The sequence below is a fragment of the Amphibalanus amphitrite genome, unplaced genomic scaffold (assembly GCF_019059575.1).
Source record: "Amphibalanus amphitrite isolate SeventyFive unplaced genomic scaffold, NRLGWU_Aamphi_draft 000343F_arrow, whole genome shotgun sequence".
NCBI lineage: Eukaryota > Metazoa > Arthropoda > Thecostraca > Balanomorpha > Balanidae > Amphibalanus > Amphibalanus amphitrite.
In genome coordinates, this window is record NW_024881838.1 from 240,988 (window position 1) to 265,057 (window position 24,070).

The window sequence follows — 24,070 nt, forward strand, 5'->3', positions numbered from 1 at the left end:
GCGCCGTGCGCGACTCCTGCACGGCGGCCACGATCGTCTGCACCGTCTGCTCGTGGCCCTCGAAGCTATCGGTGCGCCGGACGGCGGCCGCCTCGGCGGCCAGCAGCGCCCGGCCGCGGCCGTCGCAGCTGTCAGCCGATTTCTGGCGGCGCACGGCCGGGCCGCGGCGCGTCCGGCGGCCCGCCTTCGACTCCGAGTCCGAGTAGGCGTGGCGCCGCTCGTCGTCAGTGGGCGACGAGTTGGGCTCGTCCCGGGAGCGGGGCTTGGGCCGGCCGCGGCGCAGCAGGCGCCTCTCGCCGGCCGGCGCTCCTGCCGCGGCGCCGCGCACCTCGCCCACACGACCCGAGATCTTGATGGCCGTGTCGTGGCCGCTCGAGTCGCGCGACACCTTGGCCACGCTGAACCGGCCGAACTTGCAGACCTGGTCTCCGAGCGAGCGGCGCGGCGCGCGGCCGCGGGCCCGCGCCGCCGACTTCTCGATGCCGGTGATGACGCGCTCGACGGTTCGGTCCAGCGCCGAGTCGATACTGGTGAATCCGGACGGGTGAGAGGCGCCCTCGGACGGCTGGGAGTCGATCGACGTCATCGAGCCGGCGCTGTAGTCGGTGTTGACCTCTCTCGGCGAGATGGGCGTCAGCACTGGCGCCTTGCGGCGCGGCCAGCTGGCACTGGAGCGCCAGCCGCTCTGCTCGTGCGTGCTGGCGGCCAGCGGCGGGCCGTCGCCGCGGCTCGACCACGTCAGCTTGGGCGTCATGCGTCGCTCTCTGTCGAGCGGCGGCTCGTCGTCGCTGCGCCAGCGCTCTTCCGAGTGGTCGCGCCAGTTGGCCGGTGGCGGTGACGGCTCGCGCCAGCACTCCTCGCTGCGCTCCCGGCCGCGGCGCACCACCTCGCGCAGCTGGGACATGACGCCGCGCTGAGCCTCGCTGACCGGTGGCGCCGCGCCGCGGCCGGCCGGCCGGGCGCCGTCTCCGCCCGCTGTCGACAGAGGGACACGGCCCTAGAGCTGCTGCAGCCGCACGGGGCGCATAGCGCCGGCCACATCGCACCCCACTAGGGCTGAGTGCACCGCACGCACTTCACATCAGAGAATAATTGAGCGACCATGTCGCGATTAAAGTAATGAATGCTTTTTCATTGCTGATAGATTCTTCACTATTGCATCATTAGTCTAAAATTATGTTGTGCGATTGATAATCATTGCTGATAAATGTTAGCAACCAAATATCATCAGACGAAGACCCTTATCATAGCGTATTCTTTAGTTAGAGGTTTAGCATGCAGCCACAAGGAAAAATTCTACTGATACGTCACATGGATGTTTCTTGAGTTAGGGTAAAAATCGTTTGAGTTCATTCACTGCCGTAATTACTATTAGAGCGTGCTCTAACGTTTATCCTCGTTTGTCATGCTACAAACATTCCACAACGTAAGGCAAGCACTTTATTATCGAGCAGCAAGCAATCATCAAAAGCAGCACACAACAACAACAGAACATCAAAGTAGCGAACAATCTCTGAAGAGCTGTCCGCCGTTCGATGTGAAGGAATCTGAACTTTGAAACCACCGTCACAACCGTCGCCGGCTCCCCGATCGGACCGAGCAGCCTCTCACTACCACGGAGCGGCCACCGAGCGGCCACGCATGCGTCCTGTACACGGGGTGGTGCGGGCCGGGCGGCGCCGGCGCCTGTCAGAGCTCGTCAGAGTCGCACACCCGGGGCCGGGAGGCACAGCACGGGGAGAGCGTCCAGGGCGCGGCCGCGGCGGGGGCGGGGGCGGCGGGCGGCGGCCGGGACGCAGCCCGGCCGCCGGCCGCGCCCCCCGAGGGTCACACACCGACGCCCGGCCCACCTTGCTGGTGCCAGTGCAGGTCGGGCTGGCCGGCGCCGGTGCCGGCCGAGGCTGCCGACTCGTCTCCGGAGCGCTGACCGGACGCCGGCGGCTGGCAGGGCAGCGAATCCACCCGCGGTGGCACCTCGGGCCTGGACAGGGAGGACGAGACAGAGTCAGACGTGGCGTCTGGCATTCAGACACAGCGTGACTTCCTAACCTCACGAATACTGTATGGTGGGTGTGAGGGGGGAGGGAGCACTGTCTAACACACAAAAATGACAAATTTCTATACGACAGTCGGCCTGCATACGCCTAAGATAAGCCCAAACTCATGTTACAAAGATGCTGCCAATATCTAGTCACCAATGACCGGCCAGTTTTAGATCTCTCCGTGACACTGCTGCAACAGGGAGCCGCAGGGGCAGAGCTGACCACTGTATATCGGCGTTAGACAGTGGGACCACCTGCTCGGGGCCGTATCTGGCCGTAGACAGACGGGGTATGACGGCACAGAGTACCCACCACCCGCCACCCCACCGGCCGTAAACGGGCCGCGGCAGGTGGCAGGCAGGGGTGCGCCGGCACCGCCCCTCCGACAGGTCACTCGTGAATACCGGCATAGCAGCTCATTGGGCCGAGCAGGGTCGATATTTAGCACGGCGTAAAGCGGGATATAGCGGCTGGAACGTTAATGGGGAGCAACAGGGAGGGGAGCTGTCAGCTGAGCCCACCAGGCCCCGAGCATTGCAGACTAATTAACGGTTTATTATCCCGATAAAGACATCGGAAATGAGTCATGGCTTGGAGAACCTTAAAAGCGCGCATGATTAGGTTCACTTTGGGCTATTGAAACTCACCATGACTTTCCAACAAGTATTCGAAAGTATCCTCCAAAAAAATATTAACCATAGAACTATACGACAAAACATGGAAATAAAAACATTATTTTGACAGTGAGCCTTACTGAAACTTGGTTGTATACTATAGCCTCTCTTGAAAGTGTTGCTACAGCTAGAAAGTACCGTTATCACTCCCTGGTTTGAGAGCCCTTAGCTTTTGAAAGTTAGCCGCCTGGCCGGCCCGTACCGTTTTCACGGTTTCATGGGCCGGCCAGGCGGTCAACCCTCTCAAAGCAGGGAGCGATAGCGATACTTTCGAGTAGCGATACTTTGAGACCACACACGGCGACATCCACCAGTGCGCTTCCTTCTCCTCCGGGTGCCGACCGGCGGTTTTCCCTCCATACCCCCTGCCTCCCCAGAGTACCCACCTCTCCCTGCTGGTAGCACGCTGTTTCTTGCAGGCCGCGGCGGCGGCAGCTGCAGTGCCGGCGGCTCCGTGAGAATTAGTCAGCGTGTCGGACGAGTTGGGACGGTCACCTGTCTGCTGTTTGATGGCGATCGTGAACCGGTTGAGGTCGGCGCGCAGCTGCTGAAGGTCCGACACCTGTCCGAGACGGGAGAGGGAGGTCAGTGGGGAGTACAGACGGCGGCCGAGGCAAGGAAGAACAGGACAGGACTAGACAAATCAGGTAAGGGCAGGTCAGCACAGTACAGTACATGACAGGACAGGACAGTGCAGGGCGGGGCGGCAGAGCAGAACAGCGCCATGACAGGGGCAGGCAAGACAGGACATAGCAGAGCAGGAGAGAGGGCATAAAAGGTTAGGGAACTGTAGGCAGGATAGTATCAGATAGATAGGTGGTGATTTCAGATGTCTGGCCCGGCCGAGAGCTGGCCAGCAAACGGACAAGACTTTGACTAAGTAACCTATTGAAAGGCCGTCAAGCTTTATGTCGTGGTCTCAGCGAGATAACCTATCAGCAATCAACTATGACAAATGACTTTACATTGGTAGCTGACAGACCCGACCGAAGACCACTAGTGCTGAGTGGCACCCACCCTTATATCAGTGCTTTGGTATGTTCTGCAGTGTCAATAAACTATTTCATAATCTAATACTCTACAGGACAGCGTGTCAATAGTAAGGCGCTACAGACACCTAGCAGCGATCCCTCACCTGAGCAGAGAACACGTCTCGCTCCATCTGTAGCCGCGTGCTGACCTCGTCCCAGCGGTGCTGGAGACGCAGGCGAGCCTCCTCCACCTCGCAGGCCAGCGAGACGATGTCGCCGTCTACCACCTCATAGGGGAAACGTACAAATAGTCAGCGTTTGCTGCGGTTACCATCCATTGTAATTATCTTGGTGTTAGTTCATACGCTGCATTACTTTACTCTTATGCCCAGCCAGTACGGTTACTGGTATAAGCATTACAGATAACGCACGCCATTATAAGAACGATCATCACATTTCATGGCGTAAAGCCGAGCCTGTTAAAACCCATTGCTGACAGCTCACCAGTGACAGGCCACCCTAGGCGTTGACAGCTCATCTGGTTACGTAGAACTAAAAAACCCCGTGACAGCTCACCAGACAAGACTTCCACACTGACCGACGGCAGATCACGTGACAGACCTTTCCGGACCCAATGACAGCTGCTCCCCCAACAGACCACCACGTTCCCGCCAACACAGCCGACCTAGTCGGCACTGCCGCCCCCTCACATAACAGGCGACCCCAGCCCTTCCACCCGCTCACCTGGCAGGCGACCTCGGCACTGTCTCCTCACCTGGCAGGCGACCTCGGCGCGGTCGGGGGACATCTCGCGCAGCTGCCGGTACCGTCCGGTGATCTCCTGGAGCCGGGTCTCGATGGCACGGCAGTGGTCGGCGAACGGGCCGCTCGAGTCCAGCAGCCGCAGCCGGTTGGCCGTGTGCGCGCGCCGCGCCGCCACCGGCACCAGCCGGCCGCCCGGCTCCGGCGTGGCAGCCGCCGGCGGGCACAGCAGAGGGTCCAGAGCCTGACACACCTCACGACGGTAGTTGGTCTTCACTTGGCTGGTCTGACTCGGCCTGAGGGCAAAGGACCGTGACACAAAACGGCGGTAAGTGGCGGCCTTCGACATACATGTGGGGTCACTGTGGGATGTGGGGGACAAGAGACGGGTCGATATAATCCATTAACAACAAATAGAATGATAACATAGCTAATCCTATTACGCGGCACGGATATGTCAGAAATAAACAATATAAGCGATACCTAAACACTCACTGTAAGCCCTCCATTAACCGGGTTATGTCTGCTTTGTTCCCTCAGTGCAGTAGCGCCTATTGACGCCGTTTCAGGACGCAGTGCCCCCTGCCCGGTTGGAGTGGAAGGGAGGGGGGGGGGGCAGTAAATACTGACCTCAGCGGCACCCCGATGTGCGCGATGTTCGAGAGCCGCCCCATCAGCGAGTAGCTGAGGTCCAGGAACTCGGTCTTGTTGGCCGAGTGGGTGAACGTGGTGCACATGCTCAGGTGGACGTGCAGCACGGGCAGCAGCGAGCAGAGGTCACACAGCTGCTGCTGAAAGGTGCACGTCTTCTGCGTGTACTGCCTGAGGGTGCGGACCGGGGCGGTCAGAGGTACGGAGGGCCGGAGTAGACCACCGCGGGGTTACAGGCATTGCATCGGAGGACCAGCAAAGAATGGGCGTGATCTCTGTAACCATGGAAAAACACCGTCATCATTATCGGAAAATCATCACTCTGGGAGAGAGTTGAAACGATATTAGAATAACGATTCGTTACAGTATGACAACCAGACGTAAATTTATTTGTGAAGATTCCCCTAAAAATAATGGTGGAGAGTGACCTGCTAGAGCAAAAACGCCAGTGCACGAGCACGCACCAAGAGAGGCGCGACTCAAATACCGCACCACGATCGTTACATGCTAACACGAAAGAACGGCACGTGCAGCACTTGCATTTGCATCAGTCGGCCTTGCTAGGTGGCTCCACAAGGACGAATACTAATAAAATTTAACACCTGTTGCACAGCATTAAACCACAATTAATCTTTAGCGACAGCATGAAAATGAGCCATGCAAGCCGCAGGCATTCGAGAATGGAAATAAAGCGTGAGGAAAACAACAATATTGAAGTCCAAGAAACAATGTCTTGGTGGTTGGTTACATAATGAAAACATTTCACTCTTTCAAACATAATGCCACATGTGGAAAAGACCTAGCACGTAAGGAAATTTGTCGCATGGCAAGCATCCGATGCACGGCAAGGGAACCGTTTCGCGTTTTAGGAGTCACGATAACTTTTTCCTGAAAATGCATAGCATAAAATAAGAGCAAGAAAGCAAAAACGTGAAATCATCAAACGCATAGAAACAAAGACTAAATGGAGAATGGAGATGCTAAAAACGAAGGGCTCTCATTCCATAATTGGCCCAAAAGGCTAAAAAACAAATAAAGGCTAATTGATGAAACCAGACGGAAATCACAGACATGAAAAGTACATTCACATCTTGAAGGACGGCCCTCAAACATCGATAAAGGTAACATGCGTAATGCGAACATCCGATTAGAAAGGTTTAGATACTACTGTCCACATAATTGGACACGACGTTTGGTGAGCGACCCCAGCAACTGCTTCACAGCTCAAGTTAGCTCAGCTCACAGCTCAGAACTTGGCTCATAGCTCACAGTTCAGCTCATAGCTTAGCCAGGACCATTGATCGCGTGAAGTGACATTTATGGCGGCATGCATCACCTCGTAAAGTCGACGCCTCGACAATCATGAATTACGACGCCGAGATGAAAAACAACCGTGCTCGAACACAACGGAACATGACAAAGAGAAAATCCGAACAGCCATGCCTCGCCAAAATCATGACATAAACCAAGACATAAACACGGTAAAATAAGGTGCTTAAAGTGTACGCCACATAAATAACAAGCACTTTTAGCACTGTTGTCATGTCTTTTCAAAGATATAGTTAACGAAAATATGAGTGCAATAGAACCGCGCCGCCAAACCGAAGTAATAAAACATAAACGACAAAGTCATGGGTAAAAAGAACAAATACTACGGTTTCTTAAACATGTAACTCAATATCGAAGAGGATGTACAAATTGTGGCGTGGAAAGATATGAGCAAGAACATCAGCAAGAGAGACGAACCATATGGCTTGACCTGGGCAGAAATTCATGCAACGAGGAGGGTTCTAATGCAGAACATGTATATAGAACATGTATAGAATATTAAAATGTCGCGCAAACGTACGGATAAAAAACAACATAAGACCACCTTGCAGTGCAAGAGGAGGCAATGCTCACTGATTGACGCGTGCAATGGACGATGAACATCAGTGCACCTGAGCACGGACGGTAACGTAGCATCAGACTGCAACATAACCGTGCACCTCGCCACTAAACACCGAACACATCCGTGCGTGATGTGCATCTCCAGACGGGTCGCTGTCCATTTCTCCCAGAATATCGCCTGTCCAGTCAAGAGCCTGCCGGTACCCCATGCGCCCGCTCCCCCGTGACATGGCGTACACCCGTGCCGTGCCGTGTCGTACACCCGTGCCGCAGCGTACCCCTCGACGTCGCTGAGGAGGCGGCTCTGCAGCTGACTGACGGTCTCGTGCAGCTGACGACAGAAGGTGGTGACGGCCGTCTTCTCTGCCTCCATGTTGTGTCGCACCTCGTCCAGCAGCGCCCGGTACAGAATGATCCCGTCACGGACAGAGTTCTGCAGCTCGCGGATACTCTGTGCACCGTGACGGGCGACGTGCACCCAGCGGTTATGGTCGGAGCACGCGGAGATACGGAGATACACGTGTACGGAGACACACATCAGCTGGATATGGATACGGAGACAGCGGTGTTATTACCGCTGCAACAAAACCATACTGGGTTGACGGCCGGCTGGATTATCGGTAGCATAGATCGGCCATTTAAAGCTCATGTGCCCAGATCAAAGGCATCGATCTCGGCTCGGATGTGGGAAATGTCGGGACAACGAGAGGCAGGACCCTGGAAGCGGATGGTGTATCAACGCAAACAGATATACGTAACGATGGACAATGTCATCGCTTTGATGCGTAAAAATCCAGTGAATCATAAGCTGCTCTCATCCATTCTAGCAAGGGAAGATGGTGCCTCCGTGCCTGGAAGGGCAAGTCGTCACCCCGAGTAACGGCCTAAAATGCATCGAGGAATAGGATGCTACGAATCCTAACAGTTCCGACCGATATATCATCACTTTTGGAATACAAACGAATTCAAGTGAAACTGAAACAATTCGTCAGGACTAATGGAAATCTTCAGCTGTGCAAATCGTTTTCAGTTCTCGTAATCCGGCACTAACCCCAATTTTTAATAGTAGAACGGGTGAGACATAAAGATCATAAGAGGTAATTATTCATGAAAAATGTTAGTTTAGTCATCCAACGAAATCATCCTCTGAACAAAGAACACGGTTGAAGAAAAAAAAACTGTTAAAAGAGTGGTGCGACGTGTCGCCTCTGTGCGCAAATGCGGCCGGACATGTGCTGTACTGTTGGCGTTCATCACATTGATCATCTACGGCACGACACAACACTGTACATCAAACAGTGGCCTGCAGACAACCAGAACCAATGTCCATTTACACCAAGTTCCAACCCAGTCATCCCTCCAAAGAGTTCGCCCAGCCCCACACCACTCGACACACGCCCCGTCACCGACCCCCCGTCCCTCACTCACCACGACAGTCCGTTCCAGTCGACGCACACCGTCCGTGTAGGCCGTGTCCAGGTCGACGCAGTGCAGCTTCGACTCGGCGCTGTACTCGCGGAAACAGTTGATACACAGCAGCTCCTTCTTGTCCGTGCTGAACATGATGTGCGGCTCGTTGTGCACAGGACACTAGAGGCGGCGCCGACAGACAGGCGTTCATTTATCAAATAATCCATTCATTCATGCCTACAACCATTCATTAACTCATTCATGTAACCAGCCATGTAATAATGTAATGTATTGCAGCGTAATGTAATCATGTCATGTAAACAATTCCAAAACTGCCATGTAATGCATTTTTTATTACAATATGCAGTATCAACAACACCGAAAGACCAGGGGCCGAAAGACACCGAAAGACCAGGGGCCGTATTCACGTCGATCATTTTCGTAAGAATTCTCTTAAGTTTGACCTACTTCTTAAGTAAATTTTTTTATTCACGTGAACTCCGTCGATAAAAACTTAAGAAGTGTCGACGTGAATACCAAATTATACTTACGAAAGAAAATCGACTTACGAAGTCGACGTGAATACGGCCCCAGGCTAGTTAGTTTCATCGTAATTCCCTCTCCAGTTTTCTTATGCGAGTGAACCACGCAAAAGTAACCAAACTCAGAACTATATATATGACGGTGTACCATTCAAATAACCACCACCCAGGGGGAAGGGGGGACTTCGGCACCCAGCGTCCATCCCTCCCCCTCAGTCCCCGCCCCTCCGTCCTGGCATCACGGCACGTGCCACTGACCTGTTTGCACGCCTTCCGGAGTCGCTCAGAGAGCGACATCACCTCGTGCATGGAGAACATCTTGGCGCGGTGCGTCTCGTTCTTACATCGCTCACACAGCGCCTGACCTGGAACGGTGGACAGAGCGGGGTCAGACAGTCTGGCGGCGGCCCGAGCCGTCCGAGCCATACTCACGGAACACCGTTCATTGGTCATATGGATAGTACAAGGTTACCTGCTTACCCGCTGCGCATCACAACTCATAAAATAAAATAAAGCAATCATCAGTCCGAGCGACAGAAGCCTTCCTCAAGGCATCTGAAATCCAACATAGGCTGCACTAGCAACCTAGAAATGGCCTGCTCTGCGCGATCAGCGAACATGTTTTCGAGAACAAATATCTGGGTGCGCTTGGTGAAAGAAGTGACCTCATGAAAAGCTGGAGAGGTCTGATAAATCTACCGATCGTCGCGGCTATGACACTACTAACGAGGACCGAGCGAGTTACACTCCTGGCAACGGAAACATGGCGCTTCCGGTCTACGGAAGTCGGCAGCTCGGCAGCACAAGGAGCTGACATTCCCTGTCTCTGATAAGACGGACTCCCACAACGGATAAAATGGGACCCAAACATGACATGGGCTGGTTTCTAGCCATCACTACCGTTCTTATCAGCTATGTAGTAAGTTAGTTGCAAGCCACTAGGAGCAACTATTATCAACCTAAGTGAATGACTAGCTCCCAGTCACCGGATTGCTTGGTTTCCGGCGGGTTAGAGCCCCGGGGGCGGGCCAGTCCGTGATATGGAGCCGACAACGCGTGGTCGCGGGCGCGATCGAACATTACGAGTGGGGACGGGGGCGAGGGCAAGGGGTGAGGGCGTGGCATTGGTTGGTGGGGGAGGGGAGGGGTGAGGGCGTGGACGCATTGGTTTGTAAGGGATGGGAGGGTGAGGGATGGGGCAGGGCACTGAGTAGTGGCTAAGGCGAAAGGGGTGAGGTGGAGCGGACAGATTGAGAGATGGAGCTAATGGTAGGATATTCATGCAGACTCCCACCAGAGTACAGTCGTCTTGCTGTAAGCAGCGGGCGAGGGGGGGGGGGGGAAGGAGGCGTCAGGACCTCCGCGGCAGGCATCCGGTGCAAACTGCCGACATGAGCAGCTCCCGGCCCTCGTCTCAACACCGCTGGTCCGCACCTTTGCAGATTCAACCCGGGACACGGCATTGAGCTAGTGTGAGACGACGAGTTGGTGAGGTAAGCTGATGAGCATTGAGGTGACCTGGTGAGAAGCGGTGAGTCGCTGTGTGGCAATGCTCCGGTATACGCAGTCGGTCCCTCGGCCTGCAGTGCAGCGGTGCGGACCAGTGGGCGACGAGAACTGCGACGAAAGGAGTGTATGGACGCCGCCGTCGTCCGGCTCTATTTCTGACCGGTCCGGTAATGGGTGCCGCTGATTCGCCTCACTGCGGCCCGCTCGCAGCTGTCGGTAGCAGCGAGTCACCGCTCGGCCGGGCACGGCCGGACATTGACTGCGCACTGTACAGACGGTCAGTCACCGCCGCACCACTGAGCATCGACTGCGCATGGCGGCAGAGAGCGACAATCGGCCGACAGGTTCCGGCGCTTCTCAATGGAATACCTAATCCTAGGAGCTAGAGCTGACCGGAGATAAGAAACTTGGGATAATAATAGTGGTGCTGATCAATAACCGAAGCATTTGTACATTCTTCTGTTTAGCGAAGACATCACTCGAATAGTAATAGCTTTGAAACATGTTTAAAGTATTGTAAACAAAGAATACTTTTCCGCTGCGTTCAGCCCAACAGTTAGCACTAAACCACGAAACGTAATAATAAAATTCACGGAACGTTGTTCCGAGCATCCTATCACATATTGACATCAGTAAATGAAACTTAAAATGACAGTAATGAGCACAGAACGCAGGACCATTAGGTTGATACTTTGGACATCGTTAAAATCCATTTATACTGTTAAATATTTACGCAAACAGCTGTAAGCCGGTACGGACCATAATCCCAGCATCTACCCGTATCGACCGGCTAATAAACCTGCCTGCTCACAACATGCAACACACGCCATACGAGCAATGCCCCGTCGCATGGCCGTACACGATGGGACAGTATACGTGGCACTAGCTAATGCAGAGTGAAAGAACTTACCACCGCGGTTCACAATAATTTCTCCGGGCGGAGACATGTACCCTAACGCCCAGTGTTTCTTCTCTCACGTGAGGAGAGATCGTAAAGCCTAACTAGTGCACGCCATATGAACACCGAGAGGAGTAACCACAAACACCCAACTCACCACCCTCCCTTCCGTGTCAGAGGCACCACGGTCACCTACCGCACGTGTTGCAGAAGAACATGCTGATGTTCTCGGTCGTCTCGCAGTTAGCGCACGGAGTGCGGGCCTCCGTGGAGAACTCGACCAGGAAGCGCAGCAGGACGTCGGCCGGCGGCAGGCTGTTGCCGTCTTTGAGCACCGTCGTCTTGCTGCAACCACGGGAGGACGGGGGGAGGGGGAGGGGTCAACTCAGAACCCCCACGGCAGGCCCCCAGCGCAAACTGCCGACATGAGCCCCGGCCATTCCCGGCTATAACACGTCTATATACCGGGATGGCCGTTTTACAGAGGGAGAGTCGAGTCCGCAGACGGCGCTGGGCCGGATAGACCGTTCGGGCCTCACTGTAAAACAATAGCGTCCGCCCAAAACAGCAAACAATGACGCGGAAGTCGAGCAGTCATAGATGGTAGGACCGGAGCTATCGACGTTAGACCCCGACGCCCCGGGCCCTAAGAGGGATATCTCAGAACGGGGCGGGTACCCCGGCTACGGCAGTGGCGAACTGAGATAGCGTCTGTTACGCTTATCTGTGCACACAATTATGATTCGCCCCTACCTTACAATTACTAACTGCTAACGCACTGCGCACGTGTTCCATATCAAATAACTAATGATGTCTCTGACATGTTACATACCCTCTGCATGCATTGCACTCCGTATCCCCTCTCCGCATACATCCACCTCATATGTCGTACACCGCTACGTCATACCGTATGTCCAGCCGTATACGTACGAGACACGTTATAGTATGCTGGATCTCCGAATGTTCCGTGTCACACGGACCGGTATCGCCCTTCGCACACGGCCCGCTCACCTGCAGACGGTACAGGCGACACGGCCGTCCACCACGCGCACACGCAGACACTTGGCGCAGAACGAGTGGAAACACACCAGCAGACATGGCTCCTCGTACACCTGCCGCAGACGTTGTCGGTGGTCAGTGGATGGACATGGGATATGGGACAGGGGTAAGGGATGGGTAGGCGGCGGTTCACCGGCAGGTATAACCGCTGACTCATAGGGAGTAGGCACAACAGACGTCGCCATTACAGCTCACTCGAAGAACCGTCTTGCATAAGGACATTGCATTTTTTGGAGCGCTGGAACTCCAGCCATTCAATATCTTTACAAGTGTAAATTGTTTGTGTCAAAAATAACTAATGACAAACATTAGCGGGAAAAATATACCAAATGACAAAAAGTACGTTCAAATATCAAAAGCACAACAAATAAGCTGGCGTGTTTTGCAATCCCGCGGTACAAAGTTATAACCTAAATAAAAGTAGCATTTCCGATCACGTCACGTTATGAAAGCCATCATCCCACCGCCCTCCCATATTTCACCGCCACTTCTCGGTACCCATACACCATATCACCGGCTCGCAGTCGGCAGCCGCGCTGGCTCGGCGGCACCCCCTGCCTCCCCCGCCTCACCTGATTGCAGAGCGGACATATGAGCGGGTTACGGCACAAATCGTCGACTGAACTGGGCAGCAGGTCGTCCACGCTCGACGACAGAATTCCGCCGGCCATGGCGGCGACGCGCGGCCCGCACGGCTCCCGGCGAAGTCGGTACGGCTCCTAGAGAGGTCCGCACGGATCCCGGAGAGGTCGGCAGTGGTTTGTGGCGAGGTCAGTGGACGGAGGAGCAGAGTTTAGCTCCGGCGGGCCCACAGGGAGCTCCGCTCACTCAGGGCGACACCTCGTTTGACTCTGAATTGTCAGAGTGACGGCAGTACGCGGCGGCACCAATCAGCCTTCTGCGGACAGACAGACAGACAGACATACGGTGAGGACGGAATACGTCAGTTGTAAATACACAGACACTGACAGACAAACAGCTCAGTGGTGTGGACGCAATTATCAATTGTAAGCAGAAAGACAAACGGATAGGTCTAAAAAGCATGTGCATGTGTATGTGTGTGTGTGTGTGTGGGGGGGGGGGGTACATAAAAAATAAAACTCCACATTCAATGTGCGCGGAAACGTTGTCAGTATTCCTTCCCATTCTGTATCTTGTCCGCTCAAGACCACAATATGTGCTAATTCTGTTAATGAAAAGCACAACAGTGACTCCAACGAAAACAAAACTAATTGCTTGATGTGAAGACACAAACAAACACTCCAATTGTCCCCCAGGCGGCACTATGGTGACAGACTGACTCGCCGACACCGGCAGAGGACGGCTGAGTGGCGCAGGGGTGTCGTGCCAGGCCGCGCCGTATTCGTCTTCATTAGGCCGGTCCGTGTTCATCAATTAGTGAAGGTTGCGCTGCCCGACCGTGTCATTTGCCGGCGATCGTCGGCCATGGCCCATCAGTCTCTACGTCAGCATACGATATTTGGAGACAGCGCCGGCGCCAGCTAGGGGGCGGACATATCGGTAGCCACTGCGTGTCACTCAAGAATAGCTGTGCACAGGGTTTTGGCATCAACATTTGGGCCAAAGCCCAAAACGTCACGAACTCGATATAATGGCCTTGGCAACACAACTTCAGGCTTGGCTATTTTCAATCCTGATTTTGACGGAAAGGTCATGCACCGAAGTTTAACGATAGGGCGGCATTTGACCCGCACCGTGGGTGGATTCATTCCGAGGCGCGGCGCTGGCGATACCCACACCCCGAGACGGGGTGGTATCGGGCAGCAGCGGGCCGTGCAGATCGGACCTGCCCGGTCCGACAGACAGGCACGCCGACGCACCGACCGGCGATCGTCGAGAATACCGAGCAGGACGAACGCGGCCGGTACCGCAGTCACGATCTGCAGCTTACCAGCGCAGCGTGGCAACTGCACGCACCGCACAGACGCAGCCGGGCCGGAGCGACGGCGGGGTACGGAACAGCAACCACGCCGCTATAACGGCAACGGTATATCCGGCAGCAGTGCGATAAACGTTATGTTTTACGAGGAGCTTTCTGTGTGCTAGGGCGATTATTTGATCAGGGCGTGAGCTGACGCCAGCTCGCGCCCCATGAGTCCATCAGGGACCGTTCTGGCAGAGGCTGGCCACTCTGCCGCCGGCACAGGGCCGGCGCGGTGTCCAACTATTGATGGCGTCATGTCCCCGAGTTTTTCACCCGGAGCAGGGAACTGATGGTTTGGCGACTCCAATCGGACAGTGACGAACTGCCGGCCATACAGGCCGGCGAGAGACCGGCCAGACGGCCGCGCAGGCCCGCGAAACGGGCCGCCCGGTCCATCTTACACAGTTCAGTGAGGCGACCCTCCAGCCAGCCAGCCCTACCGAGCCAGCTAAATGGCAGGATCGGTCAACCAAGCAGTTCGGCGGGCAGGCCGGCATTCGTCCTCTTTATACATATTCAGGACCAATTCATCCACATTACCTATCTTGGATCCGAGCTAAAAGTTATCCCACAAGGCAATTGGTGAATGGCGGCCCCAGTAGGAGCAGAAACGTCTTCCGAGGTGACCGTTTGAGCGGCTGGGCAGCCTGTCCTATTAGTAAAGCAATCTTGGCATGTCCCGCTGGGACACTCCCGTTCCAATGTCATGAGCCCAGTTGCCTGTTGGTGGTTAACTCAGTCCAGTATCGTCACCACATACCAGCATCACACATAACTAAATTGGTCTAAATAAATTGAATGGCCTAAACCGACAGCACAAACCAAAAACGGTTAGTAAGTCGATCTCGCAGGCCCGCAAAACTGGCAGAGAGCCGACTGCAGAGTTCAGTGAGACGGTCGGCTTTGCCTGCGAAGTGCGAGACATCCGAGACGGTCAGTTTCACAGAGACTGATTCATCCCGGGTAAACCGAGGTGTTTGCTTCACAGTCCAGACTGTCGGCCAGCCTATTGCACAAGCAAAAAAAAAAAAGGCAATCGAACAACTCTACGGAATTAAATGTAGAGTACAGAGTAGAACACTCTTTGGGAGGACAGCCTTTACGTCCCAGGATATAGGGCGGGACACAGAATGGTGGGCGGATCGGGGCCGGACAAGGAGCCAAGAGCCGCGATTGTGGCGGGAGGGGACACTCACTGGACTCCGTTGGCCAGGAAGCAATGATCGGGATTCGGGACATAAAGACAGAGTTGGGGGACACAAGGTCGCACACTAACTGGATGGGTGCAGTAACATGTTGGTCAAGATATTTAACAGATCATAGTTCAATACAGACTACTAGCCCCGTATCCAACCGAGCCTGTCGGAAGAAGTCCCTCAGCACTCGGCGACCACCCAGTGACAAATGGTGACTACACGATACTACACGACACGACATAAATAAGTCTGAGACGTCCACAATACACCTTACAACACCACCTCTACTAACTCACCGCCCAGTATGACAAAACCCCACCGTAACTCCTACCGTAGCTTCCACCGTACCACCGCTGACGCCGCAGAACTCTGTCGGAGCGACCACCGCCGGCGCTGCCAGCCGGGTACTACTGGCCCGATCACCGGCCGCCATCCACCAACCGACTGTAGGCCGAGCCGACGCGACGGCCCGACGGCGGCCAGCTACCGATCGCGCGCGGCACCGCCGCCCGGTCACGCACCACGCGCGGCTCGGGAACGCACTGATGCAGGGAATGGTTGCCGCTGCCCATTTCGGCCCCTTCTTTCTAAGCAGACTTTGTCTTAAGTTCTTTGTTCGAGCTAAAAACTGCGGTTCAGTATTCGGGAAATGATGCTCCCCCAAATATGTAGGTAGGTACCTATCTCAAATTTGTTATATCGGCGATCCCTGATCATGTCCTAATACTATGATTAGGATATTGATCATGATACTAATACTAACATCGTTTGGATCAAGTGCTAAGTGAATTCGTGCCTTAGTCTTCGCCCGTGTTGGTGTTTCACAGCGGCCAACGCATGGGGGATGGGGGGGGGGGGTCGACCGGACGGCGGACCCCAGCCGTTCGGTCCCTGATTGAGCTCTGGCTTCGCTAAAAAAAAAAAACGAGCGTACTTTCGTGAATAGAGAGAGCCGACGGCATTCAATTTTACGGTTTTAGATCATTGGTTTACCGGTCAGGTCAATGACCCAAATTTCGGGAAAATCGGGACCAGAATATTGTTTATAAGTACTTATTCATATCTACAGTGATAGCACCGCAACATGTTTCATGGGCTCAAAAACTATCCTTAGAAGTTGTAATTGCTCCCAAAAGTCAACCAGTGTCAGCAGAGGTCAATTCGACCTTGACCCGACCTTCACACGACCTTAACACCCAAGGTGTACTGTACTCCACGGGACAAACACCACTTCACAAGTTGGCAGGTTTCTTATAACCAGTAAAACGCCTTTTGGGCGAAGAACGAGCGGGCGAGATAGTGAGCCCTGCACGTGCGTAAGGGCGAGAGGATACTTACAACGGGGCTTGTGCAAAGCACCCAGCCCTGCACGTGCGTAAGGGCGAGAGGATACTTACAACGGGGCTTGTGCAAAGCACCCTTCTAATCGGTCGCTAGCGGTGTGCCAAATTTGAACGCAATCGGCCCAGCCGTTCCTGAGATCTGGAAGCGACATTCTGCACGTGCGCACGTGCAACCGGGGTCCAAACTGACCTTTGCACGGCACCCTACTAACCGGTCTCCAACCGTGTACCAAATTTGAGCACAATCGGCCCAGCCGTTCTCGAGATCTGGAAGCGCCCCCTGCACGTGCAGTAGCACCCTAACCGCAACAGATGGGAATGCATTGCCTGGTGGGTGCCTACCTGTATGCCAAGTTTTAGCGAAATCGCCCCAGTAATTACCGAGTTATTGAAATGGGAACAAATTTGGTACCTCTTCTTTTTGTATTTTGCACGTGCAGTGGGGGTCACTCACATAGATCAAGAGTATCCGACCTTTGGTAGAAGGGATGCAGCTACCCTACAAAAATTACCGCAAGACAATCGCCCAAGCAGCTGCTGAGATATGAGCCTCTAAAAATCACTACTTTCGCAAAACAGCTTGAACACCCTTGACTTTTCACGTGGCACGTGCCACGACGGTCACTGAGATGTGTAAAAAGTAGTCAATTTCGGGGTAAAAGGGATGGGGCTACCCAGCAAAAAAGACCGCAGGTCAATCGGTCCAGCGGTTGCTGAGATATGAGCCTCTCAAAAGCGTTACAGGCCGGGCCGGGCCGGGCCGATCATACTGAGATTTTTTCCGTTATATTGAAAAGACTTCGCTTCGCTCGCTGCGCTCGCTCGCTCGTAACAAATGGTCTAATCGCCATCCTGGCTTGACAGATTTCGAGAAAGAGGTCACAGGTCAGAAATCATTTGAGTCATGGACATAACATTTTCAGAGAAGTTTAAATTGATTAACACGAGGGTGTTGAAAGCTTCGTATACGCAGCGACAAGCGGCCGGAAGTCCGGTGAGTCGTAAAACATGGCAGCAAAAGTACGCGATGCTTTCAAAGTCAGATTAGCACTACGTGGACACTCGTCACTCGAGCTCATCAAACGCCTAAATATTTACCGGAATTCGTCAACTGAAGCGTAGCTCAAATTCGAGGGAAGCCTAGGCGAATAAATCAAAACAGTATTGGCATCCAATAATTCTCAAGCTAGTATTTTTTTTTGCATCTCTGCTAGCGCAAGGCTATCGCTAGAGGAAAGGAGAAGCTGACAATGAGCTAGATCATTTGTTTTACGTTACGTTAAAAGGGGAAGATGGAATAAAAAAGCAGAGGGAGCGGGACCAGGACCGGGAGTGGCTCTCGACCTGACCTTCAACTTTCAAGTGACCTCGAAAACCACCACAATGCATGGGACCAACATCATTTCACATGTTTGAACGTTTACAATTGCAAAAATTCGCTATTCCGGCCAAACGTGGTCTCAAGAAAGAGGTCACAGGACAAAGGTCATTTGGGTCCAGGTCATACAATTTTCAGGGTAGGTGTAAAATCAATCAACTCGAGAGTAATTAAACTTTCGTCGCTATCGGCCGCTTTTTGCGCGAGTTATTCGCGAAAAACCGAGGGGGGGGGGCCCATCCGACCCGCCAGCTACAAGTGCGAGGGTTAAACGTGGCTGGAAACATGTTTGTCCACAAATAAAAAATAATGTACCTATTCTTGTATGTGTATGTATGTATGTATGTATTACCTTCATGGACAATCCACGCGTGGCGTGGCGATTACAGTCCATAAGTGAAGCATAACTGGCCCGCAATTTCCATGGTGATCAAAGGCTTGACACTTCATAGTTGTCCATCAATTCCATCACAAGCAATGAGACAAATTAAACATCTGAAACAGAAAATGTCAGCAATAGACAATTAAGGAAATCAAACAAAAGGCCAGAACAATAAATGGTATCTGACAACTGAGGCCCTTAGAGACACAGGAACAGGGGGCCAGACAGCAAAACATGACAATGTCAGCAAAATGTTAATCTTGCAGGTGCTGGGAGTGAGCACTCAGCTAGTGTGTGGCCCTGTGGGGATATGGCTGGTGCAATGCTGATTTTGGGTGGAGTGGTGCAAGCCCTAAATAGGCATTGTGCTGAAACATTGTGCTGGTGAAAATGATGCAAGAAACAAATATTTTTATTTTTCAAAATAAATTTGTATGACTTTTTGGTGTTCACTAGTGCAACTTTGCAGCCCAGCTGGTGTGGTCTGGTGCCAACTCATCATCCTAGCTGGTGCTCACTGCAGATCATTAATTCTGCTGCCACATGCTTTGCAGTCAGGCCAGAACAATATTCCCATTTTGATCTACCTACCTACAATGTAAGGGTTTTGCTCTTCTGTATTCATTTGATGGTTTGAACCAAGGTAGCACAGAAGGACCACACAACAGATAGGTATCTACATTGTTGAGTGACAGGCAGTTTGTGCCACACAGTGTATATTTAACTATTTAAATTCTTGGAATATAATTGAAAAAATGTAAAATTGAAGCATTGCAGGCTAGATAGATTGAACTTACATAAAATACCATCAATGACACCTCCCTAGACCCTACCTAATATCACAGCTACTAGACCATAAGTCTGCAAAGTATCACAACTTTGACAAGATCTTGTACGTGCAGGCTTACTTGGCTGTTGTGGAATAGGTGTGGTGTGGGTTTAGCTTGGTGGGGTGCAGATTTAGTGTAACAGTAAACAGGGTGTTGATTTGGCTTGGTGCAGTGCAGATTTAGTGTAGTGCATATAGTGGATTTGGCTTGCTGACAGATATAATGGAGCAGAAGAGATAGATGAGGAAATAAAAAAAAACATTGTTGGAGCTTCATCATGTAATTCAGTGTGCTCTTGGGTCTCAATGAGTCTGCAGTGGTCAGGACAGAGACCATGTCAGCCTCAGCGCTGGTGGTCTGATAAATTGTGTGGGTTCTGCTGTAACCCAGGCATAGGGTAGACAAACAAAACCACGGACATGCAGGCCAATTACTTTAAGGTCAGAACATATTTAGACTGGTCATTTTTAGGTTCATTTAGGATTTTCACTCTCACTCAATTTTGGCTCGGCCATTAAGTCTTTCACTTCATTTAGTAGTTGGAAAAGGTTAAGCAGACTTATAGAAGTAAAAAATGATACAATTTTATGTTGAAAACCTGACATTCCAATTAGGCCGACAGGAAAAGAAAGAGAAGTATTTTATCAGAAACACTTGCTACGAAATATACCTGCCTTCCTTGCTAGTACCTATATAATGTATGAAAAATGCGTAAATGCACAAGAATACTGCCAGAAAATGACTAGATTATCGCGCAAATGCAAATTGTCGAAAGACGGCCCACCATTACCACACCGGTTTTGGTTTTTGACATTAAAATTGGGAAAAAATGTTTTATCACTGAACTCTATAATGTTGGAAAAAATACAATATGTGTTATATACAGAATGGAAAATACAATAACAGCGCAGCAGAAGCATATCTGAAAGACAATACTATGCTTTGAAGGGAAATTATCACCATTAGAATATAACTCGCTTTGTTTTATATTCAAATCTCACAACATGACCTAATACATCTCCTTCCGACTTTAAACGTTAAAAAAAAACGATTACATGTTTTTTGCACGGTTTTTTGCAGCTTCGCAGTGAGAATTGTCAAGACTCTGCTTGGACTTTGCGAGAAATTACCTTCACTCATAACTCATCTCATTAATCCTTCATCTCATCTTAATCGGTTCTTTTCATCTATAATTCCTCTATTTTTCAATGACCAAATAAAGAAAAATTTTGATGAACAAAACAAGAACAACGTGAAAAATAAATAATTTATCACAAATTCAAAGAAACGTCTGCTAAACTTTGTTTACAAAATAAAATATTGCAGAAAAATGGCAGCAATTTTGCGACAACAACAGCGTGTAAGAGACGTTTAGGAATTGTGTACTTCGAGTATGTTGAAATAGAAAATACTAAGAAGAAGCCATTCTGACGTCAAAAAATAGTCAGCTACGGATTATTTTCAGACCTTTGCTTATCGGCTACGTCATTATAAAGCTTATTTTTTCGACAGATTCACGATCGATGCTTCATTCATTGGTATTTCTTGACAGGAAACCGGTCCTATTGGTTGGTTAGAGGGCCTTGGGTTGGATTTGGGCCGAGCCGAGTGCGCTTGGAGGCCAGCTGATCGTAGGTCGATTCTGGTGAGTTGAGCCGAATTCAGGACATTTGTTACTATTTTGCAACTCATTGGGACTTGCTGTGCATTGTATTTGTAAATTGATGCCCGCTGTTCTTTGTTCCACAGCTGAAGCTGGCCGCTGGGTCTCCTCCACTGCAATCTTCATACAGCGCTACTCAAGTCGACACCCGTCCTGAAATCACCCTATCCTACAGCTGTTTTCTCATTGTAGATACCCCTTTGCTTACCAGGACAAGGAATGTATTGAGGATTGATAAGAAATTGTGACATTGTTGTGTTTTGCAACTTCCTGTTGGCTCCTGGTAGTGTAATTCACTTCCGATTTGTACCTCTGGATCCACTTTATGTCAAATGAACCATTGAACTGTTATTAGATTTGATGGAAACATTCTGAGCCTAACCTGACCCTGAATTAAGCTTGCATTGCTTTGATAAGTTTATCAATAAGAGTAATCCCCTCATTGTCATTACTGTGATTGACAGATGCATACCCTCAGTATGCTATATTAGTTTTATTTATTCAAATAAAGAAAGCTAAGACATAATTTTCTATACAATTTGGTTTTCACTATTCCATCTATCCTCTGACCTCCTCCTTTAAGAATATACCCTATTCTACCCCTAAAGTCATACCCTAAGTTCCTACTGAAAGACTATCACCATTGAAGATACTTACCACCATGGAAAGGTAAGTTGGATATACTAACATTCACCTTATCAGATTCAGAACCCATTCCATCTTGGGCATTTGGTGTTGTTGCACTGATAGTGGTAAAAAGTGAAGACTTTGGGTTATCTAGTAGTTACTAACCAGTAACCACTAAGATATTTGCATAGATGGTGTTTATATGCTTTATCCATCTTGAGACTTGAAAGTTAGATATATTTCTCAGGTGATTTTCATTTTATCTAGAGATAAGGGTACCATTATTTTACATTTAAGCTAAACTTTGTCAAGAGCTTCTTGTAGCCATTAGCTACCTAGTTTTGATGGTTACTTTTAGCCTATAGTGTATTCCATTTTCAATGCATCACTTTACCTTTCTTTTACTTCTGCCTTTCTACCTATGATTAAGATTCAACTCATCAAATATGAGCTCTTGTTATATATAGCCCTCTTAGCTTTTGGTTTGACATTGAAAGCCATTTTAATTTTTTACATTCAAAGCTTCCAGTTGTTTTTTCATTATTGAGTATCTTCACAGTTCACAAATAATATGCCACACAAAACAGTCTACCTACCAAGTGCTGGTGTGAAAAGCATGGGTTTGCATAGTAAGAAAGTCAACAACATAAGAATTGGTTTGTTAGTGACACATTATGCTGACATCCTTGTTATTATACCCAAACAATGGGATCAGCTGACTGTGCTGCAACATACCTACAACCTGTCAAACCAGACAAGGCATAGAAGAGAGATGCATTTCTCATCCATGAAGTGAAAGGTATTCTTCATCCAGACAATTGCTTATGTGGTGTTTCTCATCCATGGCCTGAGATAAAAGGATGTCTGAGATGTCTGCTTAGATCATTTGCAGGATCTAAGCAGACATTTAGACAAAACATTTTCTCATTAGGGCTCAGCAAAGAGCATGCAACCCTTGATTTTTTTTTGCAAGTGTGTCAAATGTCCCACTCAATATTAGGTGAAAAAAGAATTGACAACCAAAACAGAAAAAAAGATCAAGGATGAGCAAAGGTGACGGAGATGCCAGCCTTGAATGGTCTGGATAAACTGTCTGTTCGCATGGACTATGTCTGCCAGTGTGTCTTGTCACTACCGGGATACTGTTTTCGCCTCATTGTTGTAGTTTCACCGTCCGTTCAGCGGAGCACGCATTAACCCTCGCCCGTAGAGGGGGGGGGGGGTCGAACGGACCCCCTCGGTTTTTGCGAATAAGGCGCGTAAAAAGCGGCCGATCTCAACGAAACTTTCGGTACCCTCGCGTTATTCAATTTTACACCTACCCTGAAAATTGCATGACTGTGACCCAATGACATTTGACCTATTACCTACTTTTCGAGACCATGTTTGGCCTGAATCGCGATTCGGCGTATGTTGGTTCGCATTACTTGTACTTGCAGTCTTTTCGTAGTTTCAGGCGTTCAAACATGTGACAATGCTGGTCCCATGCCTTAGGGTAGGTGTCAAGGTCACCTGAACGTCAGGTCAGGTCATTGCTCTTTGGTGATCTTGGTTTTTTCGAGTCTTACATGTTTCTAGGCTAGTTTTTGTAGCTGAATTCGAATTTAGCAACCATTTGATCATTTACGAATTAGTTTTGGTGTCTTCGTAACATGTTACGAAGCTGTCAGAGGCGGTTGACACCTACTACGAATACCCGGCAGGACCCGTACTGGTTGACCGGACCTGACCCGATCTCTGGCATAAATGCATGAAGATTTCATCTGTGATTTAAACTAACATGATATTCGTGATCAGCGCTCCGAAAACCCCACAACAGCTTCTCTTTACGAAGTTCTTGCAGGTGCCGATTTTCCCAACCTTTAGGTAATTGACCTGACCTGAAAGGTCAACCAATGACTTAAGCTCTTAAAATTGGGTATCATCGGCTTCCTCTCGTCACGGGCAACGCTCTTTTTTTCTGCGAAGCTCTAGCTCGGTCAGGGGCCAATCGGCAAGAGGGCCCAACCCCCCCCCCCCCCTCCCCTTATACGTTCGCGGCTGGCGAAACACCAATACGGGCGAGGTTTAAAAAGGTTTTCGAGCCACGGTCGGTTTTGGAGGAATGGATTATCACTTTGGCAGCGGGATGCTGTTTCATTTCTTCAGCCGGCCCCGGGCTCGGGCTAACGTGAAGCTCGGCTAGGCCCGGGGCCTGCGCAAACCACTGGTCCCAACTAGTTACCCGATTGTGAGGGAGAAGTCAATACAATCCTGACGGTAGATGGGATGAGCACATCCTGTAATTGAACGGGAGAC

At 51.0% G+C, this 24,070-nt stretch overlaps 2 protein-coding genes across 2 annotated transcripts in view; one reads left to right on the top strand and one right to left on the bottom strand.

Annotated features, from left to right (window-relative positions):
- Positions 1–1,422: 1,422 nt before the first annotated feature.
- On the bottom strand, positions 1,423–20,578 carry LOC122389087 (RING finger protein 207-like). The gene is made up of 14 exons (XM_043380775.1): positions 20,538–20,578; positions 18,623–18,765; positions 13,153–13,306; positions 12,981–13,110; positions 12,361–12,461; positions 11,546–11,694; positions 9,201–9,307; positions 8,419–8,580; positions 7,269–7,441; positions 5,080–5,271; positions 4,463–4,745; positions 3,852–3,974; positions 3,103–3,278; positions 1,423–1,981 (listed from the first exon to the last, which is right to left on the bottom strand). Exons 4-14 carry the CDS (start codon positions 13,077–13,079, stop codon positions 1,828–1,830), a joined length of 1,719 nt encoding a protein of 572 aa, XP_043236710.1. The 5' UTR covers positions 13,080–13,110; positions 13,153–13,306; positions 18,623–18,765; positions 20,538–20,578; the 3' UTR covers positions 1,423–1,827.
- Positions 20,579–21,043: 465 nt separating this feature from the next.
- Positions 21,044–24,070, top strand: part of LOC122389088 (WAS/WASL-interacting protein family member 3-like) — a 42,201-nt gene continuing 39,174 nt past the window's right edge. Inside the window, exons 1-2 of the mRNA XM_043380776.1 lie at positions 21,044–21,127; positions 21,232–21,814. The gene's annotated coding sequence lies outside the window, so the exon portion shown is untranslated. The remainder of the gene's footprint in view (positions 21,128–21,231; positions 21,815–24,070) is intronic.

Bases quoted from the DNA above. Each gene is read 5' to 3' on its own strand.
- LOC122389087 (XM_043380775.1), bottom strand. From the start codon at position 13,079: ATGGCCGGCGGAATTCTGTCGTCGAGCGTGGACGACCTGCTGCCCAGT. The intron at 3,279-3,851 runs GTGAGGGATCGC...CGTCTCGGACAG, and splicing joins GAGACGTGTTCTCTGCTCAG to GTGTCGGACCTTCAGCAGCT. The intron at 1,982-3,102 runs GTGGGTACTCTG...CTCCCTGTCCAG, and splicing joins CGTGCTACCAGCAGGGAGAG to GCCCGAGGTGCCACCGCGGG.